The sequence below is a fragment of the Protomyctophum parallelum genome (genome assembly GCF_964188405.1).
Source record: "Protomyctophum parallelum genome assembly, chromosome: 5".
NCBI lineage: Eukaryota > Metazoa > Chordata > Actinopteri > Myctophiformes > Myctophidae > Protomyctophum > Protomyctophum parallelum.
The window spans coordinates 29,264,985-29,277,484 of NC_139702.1; the positions used below are offsets into that span (position 1 = coordinate 29,264,985).

Consider the following 12,500-nt stretch of genomic DNA (forward strand, 5'->3'; position numbering starts at 1 on the left):
CCTCGTTCTTCTCCAGGCTGTAGTCCTCCATCATCTTGTCATCCATTCATCCATCCATTCATCCATTCATTCATTCATTCATTCATGCATTCATGCATGCATTCATTCATTCATTCATTCATTCATTCACTCATTCATTCATTCATTCATTCATTCATTCATTCATTCATTCATCCATTCATAATGAATTCATTCATCCATACATTCATTCATTCACTCATTCACTCATTCATTCATCCATTCATAATGCATTCATTCATCCATACATTCATTCATCCATCCATTCATCCATCCATCCATCCATCCATCCATCCATCCATCCATTCATCCATTCATTCATTCATTCATTCATCCATTCATAATTCATTCATTCAACCATACATTCATTCATCCATACATTCATCCATCCATCCATCCATCCATCCATCCATCCATCCATCCATCCATCCATCCATCCATTCATTCACTCATCCATTCATCCATTCATAATGCATCCATCCATCCATCCATCCATTCATTCATTCATTCACTCATCCATTCATCCATTCATAATGCATCCATCCATCCATCCATCCATCCATCCATCCATCCATCCATCCATCCATCCATCCATTCAATCATTCATTCATTCATTAATTCATTCCTTCCTCCGTCCTCACCTCGTTCTTCTCCAGGCTGTAGTCCTCCATCATCTTGTCATTCATCCATACATTCATTAATTCATTCATTAATTCATTCATTAATTCATTCATTAATTCATTCAATCATTAATTAATTAATTAATTAATTAATTAATTAATTAATTAATTAATTAATTCACTCATTCAATCATTCATTCATCCATTAATTCATTCCTTCCTCCGTCCTCACCTCGTTCTTCTCCAGGCTGTAGTCCTCCATCATCTTGTCGCCCTGCTCCTGGAAGGTGATGATGATGAGAGCCACGAAGATGTTGACGAAGAAGAAGGGGAAGACAACGAAGTACACCACGTAAAAGATGGACATCTCCATCCGGTACCCCGGGCTCGGGCCCTGGTTCTCATATGTGGAGTCCACCGAGTGCTTCAGCACCCTATTATGACAAGGAAGAGACACAAGACAGTGCCCTATGATATGAAGAGGTGTATATTTAACCCATTTAGGCCTGACCTCAAAAATCTTTAAAAAATCTTCTAAATCCTCCAGTTTTCTGAAATGAAATATTTTCACGATTTTTCAAAAATAGCAGACCTACAAGCTCATAGCGCGCCACTCGGTGGCGCGCTATGAGCTTGTAGATCTGCTATTTTTCAACACCAAAAGGGGTTAAACTTTTTAGTGTTTTTGTAATATTTTTCCGTAAATGAATGCCTCACTTCATCATAATGTGTGTCAACGCTAAGGTAGTGAAAATGACCTATACACTATACAGTATCTACACACGAACACAGCACGTTGCATCTGTGAGCTTGGAGATGGGCAATTTATACTATTAAAATGGTTTTTTTTTAACCCATTCTGACCTGAGATCAGATTCTAAAAATGTCTTCTACATCCTGACAGTTTTCTGAAAAAGCTATGTTTCTATGTCAGTCGTTCTTCGATTTTTCAAAAAATAGCAGGCCTACAAGCTCGTAGATGAGCTTGTAGATCTGCTATTTTTCAATAGCCAAAGCATAACATAATGCTAACACCAAAAGGGGTTCCCAACACAAAATGGGTTGGGACCGTGCATACACTCCCTATGCACCATGTGGGCGATTATACAGTATGTGATATGTGTCTGCACTCTGCAACACTCAAGGTGTCAAGCAGCTGACCAATTTGGTGCTCTATTTAAGTTCACCTCATTCACTGTTGTTCCCACTGGCTGTCAGTGTCACTGGAGGTTGCTACTGTATGCTACTGTATGCTACTGTTTGCCCCCGCCAGCACCACACCACAAGTTGGCTCTGCTTTCCCTCCATGCCTATAAACTAAAGGCTTTGTTTTCCCATGTGGGTTTTTTGTTAAATATACATATTTAAATACCGTCGCTGTGGGGCAGAAACCTTTGTATCTCCATACTGTATTTCAACTTATGTTTGTTTCGTAAATGAATGCCCTAATTTCGACGTACAAGAGATGTGTGTGAAAGTACCAGGGGAAAAAAGCCTCTCCACAAGCTCACAATGTGCCGCAATGTGAGCTTGTAGATTAAAAAAAATCACTATTTTTGATATTTGATAGAAAATGTGGGTTTTATAAATATGGTTTTCTGATAAACCTATGTTTCTATGTCAGTGGTTCTCAAAGTTTGTCATGTCAAGAACCCCAAAAATGATATGAATTTGGCCGCCGACCCCCATCTGAAAATATGTTGTTCCAGGGACCCCCCAGAAGCAAAGATTTTAGTTAAAAACATTCGCTCTGAAAGAATATATATTCAAAGATTTACGCTACATTTTCACGATTTAAAAAAAATAGCAGATCTACAAGGTCGCAGCGAGGCACTCAGTGCCACGCTATGAGCTTGTAGATCTGCTGTTTTTCAACAGCTAAAGTATAACATAATGCTTAAAACACCAAAAGGGGTTCCCGTTCTGACTGGACTGCATTAACAAGAGATTGTGATTAATAATAAGCAGTCAGAGCCTGAAGGCCGAGATCAAATATGATATTCACGTTTGTATTTACATTTTTATCAAGACAATGTCGTTCAATCTATTTGCAAGTTATCTGACGACGCCTGAAGGCCGAAAGGCCGAAACGTTGCTACGACTCTTATCAAAATAAACTTCTTGAACCAGCAAGTGGCGGTGTGCGGGTCTCTCCTCCTTCCTTAAGACGTTTGCTGTTCTGCCAGGACCTATGTATGTACGCAGAAGTCATCTCTCGATTATCTGACGGAAATAGTCAGTGGATCAATGGTTTATTTTTTTGCGAAGAGATTTGGAAGTCAACGATAGACTACACAAAGTATATATTGGTTTAATTGGTTCAACCGAATGTGCAGCCAATTAAAATGCCTGGAAGCGTAGATAACGAGTGGCGATTTATCACCTAATTAATATTGATTCCTAGGGTTTTTCATCTGGCCCGAGTACAGCTGGAAGAGGGGCATAGGCCTACTGTATGTTGCATACTAGTGTGTGTACCCCTTCGATACATGTGTGTGCGTGCGTGCGTGCGTGCGTGCGTGCGTGCGTGCGTGCGTGCGTGCGTGCGTGCGTGCGTGCGTCCTACTCACTGCGGCCACCCCTCTCCAGTGGAGACAGTGAAGAGGGTGAGCAGAGCCCAAGCCACGTTGTCGTAGTGGAAATCGTACTTCTTCCACTCCCGCTTCTGAGCCTTGACCTCGTCTCGTTCGTACACCAGGTACTCGCCCCTGAGGAAGAGACACATTATTATTACACCCTGTGAACCAGCTACAAACTAGACTTCTTAGGCTTATTTTTAGCAGTGATATATAGGCAAAGTGGTCGGTCCATTTTCAAAAGTCTGCAAAGCACACTTTGGCAGATTTACTTGATCGACCAAAAATGATAAATAAGCGTATAAGCGGTCACACGGATTTAACCCATTTTGGGGCGGGAATCCCTTTTGGTGTTAGCATTACGTTACGCTTTAGCTATTGAAAAATATCAGATCTACAAGCTCATAGCGCGCCATCGAGTGGCGCGCTATGAGCTTGTAGGTCTGCTATTTTTTGAAAAATCGAAGAACCACTGACATAGAAAAATAGCTTTTTCCCTCAGGGGTTCCCTGAAGTGGTCCCAAATGGAATGGAAATCTGTGACTCTGAAGGGCCGCAGGCTACACTGGGGACCGAATTGCCTCTGAATTGCGGGAGTCCTCAATAGTATGCTGCCATGTATGGATTATGCTGCCAATATAATCAATATAAACCCGGCTACAACGAGCACGAGTGAGGTGCGCAGGTTGTGTGTGTGTAAAATATAATCACTCTATAATTAAGCAAATGTCTGAGTGTCAGAGTCTGTCTGTCTGTGTGTCAGAAACAGTGCCGTAACTCCTTACTGCCTGCACCAATTGCTCCCACTTTTCACACAGGCATTGACCAGATGAATATGGAGGGCGTAACGAAGCCCTTTTTTCGATTTGACACATTAATGATTATTAATTAATTTATTAGTGAATTAAAAACGCACCCGGGTGCAGTACCCCCCGCAGCCACAGGGCGGCAAAACTCCTCTCCCCAGAAATCACGTGTCACCTGTGTCACAAGTGAATTGCATTTTGGGACGGTCACTGATTAATACTGGGACACAGTTTTCCGCGTAACTTGAGTTGTTTCGCCCGCTGTCAATTTTGCTCACAATAGACAGCGGGCGAGCGATCGGGATATTTCCAACCCCCTTAACCAAACTCGCTGATCTGCTCCGAGTCCACACCACCTCAGGCCCCTCCCCCTATGGCTGCTATTCTTTGCACGAATGGACGGACAAGCGTTGAAGCGATTGAGGCGAACACTCTACCTTAGTAACAGACGATTCAAACCACACACGGGTAAAAACAGCGCAGGCACCATTGTGGCAGACAGGCAGCTGTTACACACGGCGCATAGCCTACTAAGGTTATTTAACCACTTTTTGCAATGCAATGTTTGAACGTCACTTCATATTATAACTTCAAACCAAACGCGGGTGACACGCCTGGTCACTGACAACGCGCGTCGCGCAGTTACAGATCTCATCTTTCCTGCACCTAATGTGAAACATTGAACAGCACGGCCACGATCACAACGGAATGATTATCTATCGGGCTGGCTCTGTTGGATCACTTGATATAACTTTTAATCAAACGTGGGTGAAACAGCATGCAGCCGCGCACGTAAAGAGTGCACGTGCGCACGCACATGGAGTGGACGGATTGATTGACATACCAAAACAACCCTTGCTTAGCACCTCGCTAAAAGCGTGTGCGCAGGCTACTCTGAGGTGGGCACCCACTGTCGTTATAATAGGAACCTTCTGCCCTTGCCTGGCTGGATTTGTGTGTCGCTGTGAGCGTGTGTGTAAACTACTTAAGCTGTGTGTGCGCACGTGCGTATGTGTGCGCGTGCGTCATCGCGTGGCCGTTTTCAGTTCGCTATAAACACAACACGAGATACAACTGTCTTGAACATAAGCCACACACACACACACAGCGTGAAGTGGCTACAGCGCACGCTCCGGTGAAAACAGCTAATCTACAAGCTCACAACATCACAGGTTGCAAAAGCCATGAGTTCTCGCAAGCCAAAGCTCACAATTGAGACCGTTTTGGACGCAAATCCACCTGCAAATTGGATCTGTGCGACTGTCCATATATAGGTGCATGTCAAACTGGGGGTCCTTGATACTTTTCAAATGGGGCTCTGTGGGCTAATAAGTGTAAATGTTGCAGTCCTTGCTCTTGCCATGAAAACGTTTCCCTACCATGCATTTGTAAGAATACTTTCATACTGCTGTTTTTATTCATAAAAACACACACACACACACACACACACACACACAAGTTGAAATATATCAGAACGGGTAAGGACTAGTTTGCAAATAATTTAGCTATTGATTGAATGGAATGCTTTGCAGATGAATTGGCGAGCATTCATTTGTTGGGCATATATTTGTATAAGCATACACGTATACATACTAGGTCTTTTCCACAAACATTTTACTGGTGTGTCGGCCTATGTAGTTTCCATCCTTACATTTTTTTACCTCACAACTGTCTTGACATTTCATACAAAATACAATACAGTACAAGGTGAAGGCATATATGTTTTTTCCTCTGAGGGGTAAGAGTCCTGGCTTATAGCCAGAAGTGGGCAGATTCAGGAGCTTCTTCAAGAACAATTTGGACACAAGGATGGACACATGGACTACTGGGAGAGTAAACCTACAGTGAGTGCGGCGATACAGGTTGAGCTGAACTACAGTATAAGGCCCAGGATCAAACATAAACACGTGTGCATATGTGAACCCAAAAGCCAGAGTTTGGATAGTTTTTTTGTTGCATTTGTGTGTGCGTGCGTGCTAATGCTAATGCTAAGATGCTAACATGCTAATGCTAACATGCTAACATGTTTAGCATTAGCGTGTGTGTGTGTGTGTGTGTGTGTGTGTGTTTAAGCTAACCTGCAATCGCGCGCAAACTCTTTGGACTCGTCCGTGCAGAAGAAGAAGCGGCCCTTGAACAGCTGCACGGCCACCACGGCGAAGATGAACATGAACAGCATGTAGACGATGAGAATGTTCAGCACGTTCTTCAGAGAGTTGACCACACAGTCAAACACAGCCTGCAGTATGGGGGGAGAGAGGAGCATGGCACAGAGAGTTGACCACACAGTCAAACACAGCCTGCAGTATGGGGGAGAGGAGCATGGCACAGAGAGTTGACCACACAGTCAAACACAGCCTGCAGTATGGGGGGGGGGAGAGGAGCATGGCACAGAGAGTTGACCACACAGTCAAACACAGCCTGCAGTATGGGGGGAGAGAGGAGCATGGCACAGAGAGTTGACCACACAGTCAAACACAGCCTGCAGTATGGGGGGAGAGGAGCATGGCACAGAGAGTTGACCACACAGTCAAACACAGCCTGCAGTATGGGGGAGAGGAGCATGGCACAGAGAGTTGACCACACAGTCAAACACAGCCTGCAGTATGGGGGAGAGGAGCATGGCACAGAGAGTTGACCACACAGTCAAACACAGCCTGCATAATGGAACAAAGCGGAGATCCGGGGCACACTTAAATGTTAAAAAGGAGGACAACTTTATTCAACCGACATGTTTCGACCTATACAGGACTTCATCAGGGCTGCAGGGGGAGAGGAGCATGCGGCACAGTGCTCACTGAGGCCCCTGAACAGTGGCGTGCACAGATAGACACTAGGGGGTGCTAGGGGGCCCTTTTGGCAATGTGCCCCTTTTTTCTTATTTTCTACCGTGTACACTGTACAGTATGTGGACCATGGTGACATTGATCAATTCTTGATTAAAAAAAAAGCTTCTAATATATTATTTAGGCCCCACAATCTATAAATCTCACACTATTAAGGCAACCGGCCGGTTCCACGCGCTGCACAAGGTGCCCTTTTTTTACTTGAGCACCTGCCCCTCTAAATGTCTGTGCACGCCACTGCCCCTGAATATATTCTGCTCACTCACATCTCACGTGTTTGACACAGAATCATCAACTCATTGATTCGAATGTAAATGTCTGTGGAGTATTATTCATTTCTACGGTTTTAACCCATTCTGAACGGGAACCCATTTTGGTGTCAGCATCATGTTATGCTTTAGCTATTGAAAAATAGCAGATCTACAAGCTCGTATGGCGCGATACGAGCTTGTAGGTCTGCTATTTTTGAAAAATCGAAGAACGACTGACATAGAAACATAGCTTTTTCAGAAAACTGTCAGGATGTAGAAGACATTTTTAGAATCTGATCTCAGGTCAGAATGGGTTAATGTACATAGTCAGTTATATATATATACATTATATGTACATGTAACTGACAGGCAGGAAGTTGATCATGTGCCGCACACGCGCACGCATGCATACACACACACACACACGCACACACGCAAACACACACACACACACACACGCGCACACACACACACACACACACACACACACACACACACACACACACACACACACACCCACACACACACACACACAACGGTGTACCTTTAGTTTGGGGAGTCGCTTGATGGTCTTCAGAGGTCGCAGCACCCTCAGTACGCGCAACGACTTGATTGTGCTGAGGTCTTTGCCCTTACTGCTCCCCCTGGAGGCCGATCAGAGAACAACACGTGTGAGGGTTTGGGGAGAGGTGAGGCAGGTGATCGGGGGGGGGGGGGGGGGTGAGGGGGGAAGGGGGGGGTCTCAAAGAGGCTCTTACCACAGCCTTTTTGGAAACGGCATCTTGGAGGAGGGGCTGTGGGCGAAGGGAAGGTCTACTATACTGAAGCAATCCAACTTGCCTCAGCGTTGTTGTTACCATGTGCTTAGTATATGTAGTGGCATAACATTCAAAACTCTTTTCAGTCTGCATCTTCCTTGACGACGATGCAACGAGAGTGTGTGTGTGTGGCGTCAAACATGAAACCAGTGCGAGGGAGGTTGACCAGTTGCCTGATCGGGTTGGTTTCATGGACATCAGGAAGCAGCCTTATCATCATCATCATCATCATCATCATCATCATCATCATCACCATTACATGAGATGTTAACTCATTCCATATGGACAGGCATCTCTCCAAACAGAATGCCCAGCCAAACCTCTTTCTTTCTTTTCCAGTGAAGTGCTGTTCGGGTGTTCATCAGATGGTGTTTGTATAGATGGGGTTCTAAGCGATAAATGGCTCGGATTATGGTGATATAATCCTCGTCTTGGAAAACACCAGTATGAACGGCGTCCTATACATACACTGTGCAGGTTTCACATGGCTTCTATTCCTTTGAATCCACTCGAGATGTCTTTGTTCGTTAAGACCGTGAGTCCCATTCTACGAATGCCTTCTAAATCAGTAGTTCTCACACGTTTCAAATAGTAGATGTACAAAGCTTGCAGCGCGGCACAAAGTGACACGATGTGAGCTTGTATATCTGCATTTTTATTTTTTTTACGCAAAAATCTTTTTTTTTACAGATGCGTTCCCAGTTTGAATTGGTTAAACGTGGTTTTAACTTGGGAGGAGAACAGGGGTGGACTTATTAAGGAATCAAAGCCATGTAGAAACTCTTGTGAGAAATGTGATGTCGCCCACTCACGGGACGCGACATCACGCGACACAAAGTACACAAAAACACGTTTTGCACCGAGAGAACTGAAACGGGTCATGAGACGAGCGGCCGCGCAAAACCATGGGAAACCAATTTTTGGGGGCCTGCCCTGAAGACAAACACGTCGCCATGCCCCGAGTGAGCACGTATACATACCAACATGCGCTGCCTTCCTCCCTAATATATATGCACAAGGCCCATAACGGCATGTTCGCTCCTTGATTTGTATGCCTATAAAGCAAAGGAAATCACGGAGGAAGAATCTCGGGGTGCCACCGATATAGTAAACGGTGGATGTTGATCTTTAATGTAAGTGGATCCACAAGGCAGCAGCAGCCACAGCGCATGGCCCCTGGAAGCCTGCCAAGCCTTTAGAAGAGAGCGACGCAAGCTCGTCCATCAAGACCTGTTCTTTAACTATGAACTCAGCTCCCGTCGTCGCCAAAGACGCTAGACAATTCAATTCGTGGCAGATTGATTGAGTTGTTTGGGCCTTGGCAGCTCCGTGCGTGTGCCTGTGTGTGTGTGTGTGTGTGTGTGTGTGTGTGTGTGTGTGCTCGTGCGTGTGTGTGTGTGTCTCAATCGATAATCAATATACCTTCCTCCTTAGATGCTGAGTGGACTGAGGTTTCTCTATCTAGAGTATTAAAGTAAAGCCCGGTAAGGCGATAGGTGTTAGGAATTAACACCGGCGTGGTTCTCACACACAACGTCATGCACATCACATGCACGCACGCACGCACATATACTGTAATGCACCACGATAGATGCATAATATATTGTGCACAAATGCTAGTAATGCAACATTTGGGCAAATTTGATCAAGCGTGACTGTTAGGTGTAGACCTTTGTGGGATCATGCTAATTTGTCACACTGGATCTTTTCTGTGTTATTTTCGGTTCCCTGCACGGGGGCGCGGGTGGGCGTGTCGTTAATTAAGCGACCAAGGCTATAAAGGCTATAATAAGTTTCATACAAGATGACCCAAAGTCGGCCCGCTGGGTGCAGAATGCAGCGAGGAGGACGAGGGACATGAGAGCGAACGAGCAGAGGAACAAAGAAAGAAAGAGCGAGAAGCTATTCTATATTCTGATCTGGCGGGTGTAGCCAGAAGGGATGGATGGATGGATGGGGGGGGGGGGGGGGCGTCACAGGATGGAGGAAGAGGAGGAGAGAGGCACAACTTTACCGGGGGAAGCTCCTGTTGGGGGGGATTCACCGAAGGTGGACACAGCGAGAGGTCAGTGACAGCAACACACACACACACACACACACACACACACACACACACACACAGAGGAAACACAGACAGCAGACGAAGAAGGAAGAGAGGAGACGGACAGACAGACACAGACAGACAGACAGACAGACAGACAGACAGACAGACAGACAGACAGACAGACAGACAGACACATTGATAGAGAGCGGAGACAAAGAGAAAGACAGGGGGACAGGACAAGAGAGGACGGGAGACAGAAGACAGAAAGAGTTTGGTAGAAAGAGGAAAAAACATCCATATGAGAGACAGACAGAGAAAAGGAGGGATATCGGGCAGCAAGATGAGCAGTGATTTTTGACCAGTGGACAACAGTGATTTCCAAACCTCCTCCCCCCCCTCCCCGACTCTGTTACACAGAGTCAGAGAAATGTAAACCTCTCTGTGTGTGTGTGTGTGTGTGTGTGTGTGTGTGTGTGTGTGTGTGTGTGTGTGTGTGTGTGTGTGTGTGTGTGTGTGTGTGTGTGTGTGTGTGTGTGTGTGTGTGTGTGTGTGTGTGTGTGTGTGTGAACACCAAATAAGACTTTCCAGTGGTTAGTGGATTAGTACTTTTCAAGACGGTTTCTCGCATATTGTTATTGACATGTTACATTGGCAAAAAGCCAACCACATTTTGGACCTATATAGTAGTGGGTTTCTGACAGAAATACATACAAGGCTCATACATACATTTCCATACCTTACAAAAAAAAACTAAAGTTGTCCTTTAAGTAAAAGGAAAAAAAACTAGTACCTTTTCCACTTTTTTTCCTGTCAGCTGTGCTCTGCACTGGATTCTGCTGACGTCCCGCCAAACGCACTTACAGTCACCAGGGCAGGGAGTATAGATCACTAACTGCACTCTGATGCAATTCTCCTCTCTTCCCCAAGCACACTCAGTGCTGAGTATTCCTATTGTACTCCATCGTTCCACCTTTTGCATTGAGTGCACCTGCTAAGAATCTCTCTCTCTCTCTCTCTCTCTCTCTCTCTCTCTCTCTCTCTCTCTCTCGCTCTGCACACTCCCCCCCCCCCTCCCCCCCAGAGATAGATAAGCTGTCTTCCATTGCCAAGAAGCGCTATACCTTCACGGTTGGAAGAGAAAGACTCGATCGGTGCATCCATTTACAGCGATCCTTATCTTATCGCTCCGTAATGATCAATTAGGCAAATTCCTATACAGCAAACATCACCCTCATTATATAGATCTACCAATCATCTTAGCGGGGATTTTTTTTAATCAGAGCTGTTTCACACCATGGCCCGGGGGATGAGGCACGTCTTCACAAACAGTTGGACCGTTGGCGCGCATGAGGCTGAAAACTATAAAACTTGTGAACGCGGATTTAGCGTGGATTCAATGCAGACACATTACAAACGGCGTCTAAAATACATACAGCATCACCGGAGCATGCACTCGTTCTCAGTCATTGTGACGGTCCGTGACCATTCCAGTGTCCAGAACGAATGGGTTGTTGAAGCTATACTAGACAGCTTTTTCTGCCAGTTTTCCTTTATGTTTTTGAGACCAGAGGCAGCGGTGGCCGAACGGTTTGCGGAGCGGTCTTGATATCGGAAGGTCGCTAGTTCGTATCCCCGGACCGGCACGTTAAAATTACCAGCGCTGAAGTGCCCTTGGATTGTACCCCTACCATGAAATATTCTATGAGCAGGCCTGGCTGTAAACAAGTTCTTGAGCTTAGTCCAGTTACCCTGGGTAAACATAGTACCTTTCCTTTACCACCGGGACAGTTTCCTCTGGACTTTTGGATGCCTACACAACCCAAGATTCAACCAAAGTTAAATTTAGCTTTAAACAAAAAGGACACAGAAACTCTATGTCGTCACATCCATCCCAAAACCATTAAAGAACTGGTAAAATTATGTAATTTCATAATCTTTAAGGGAGTAAATTAGCTAATTTTCCCCTCTTTGTCAGGGATAAAATCTTGGGTCCCGGTGGAGAGAGTTGATGCTCAAGGTAGCCAAAAGCCCAATATGTCAGGAAGAATGATTGTTATTTAACATCTATTCTAGGGAGATGTGCTTTACCAAAGATATTATAAGTGTCACTTTGGGCTCATTAAGCGGTGTGCTGCATGCACATTCATACCTCAGATCTTTGTCTATTTCACATTCCATTGCTGTCAGGGAACTGTCCGTTTTCCCTGGGAACTATTAAATATTTGTTTTTGATGATTTTTTTGATGATCTTTTCGTACAAATAAAATAAAAATAGATCATGGCCTAAATGCTTTATATAATGCATTTAACTGGGTGCACCCATCCATTGAAGAATTGAGAGATCGATTCAAGTCGTTCTATGTAACATTTTCAATTGAACAAAAGTAAATTTTGATACAATCTGATAACTGGTATATTTTCCACAATAACCATTCCACTCATATCTATTGAACACACAATTATATCCGTGAGAGTCTGCCCCTGCCACCTGTGACCCATGACGTAGGCAGTGGAAATGTAC

General features: G+C 44.8%; 2 protein-coding genes across 2 annotated transcripts in view; one reads left to right on the forward strand and one right to left on the reverse strand.

Moving 5' to 3' along the window:
* LOC310859477 (E3 ubiquitin/ISG15 ligase TRIM25-like) overlaps positions 1–6,258 on the forward strand; it is a 289,970-nt gene extending 283,712 nt beyond the window's left edge. Inside the window, exon 9 of the transcript XR_014569307.1 lies at positions 6,249–6,258. The gene's annotated coding sequence lies outside the window, so the exon portion shown is untranslated. The remainder of the gene's footprint in view (positions 1–6,248) is intronic.
* cacna1ab (calcium channel, voltage-dependent, P/Q type, alpha 1A subunit, b) overlaps positions 1–12,500 on the reverse strand; it is a gene marked incomplete at both ends in the record, with an annotated part of 292,563 nt that overhangs the window by 53,472 nt on the left and 226,591 nt on the right. Inside the window, 4 exon segments of the mRNA XM_083764411.1 lie at positions 871–1,072; positions 3,209–3,346; positions 6,099–6,259; positions 7,662–7,761. Coding sequence (XP_083620537.1) covers positions 871–1,072; positions 3,209–3,346; positions 6,099–6,259; positions 7,662–7,761 — 601 coding nt within the window.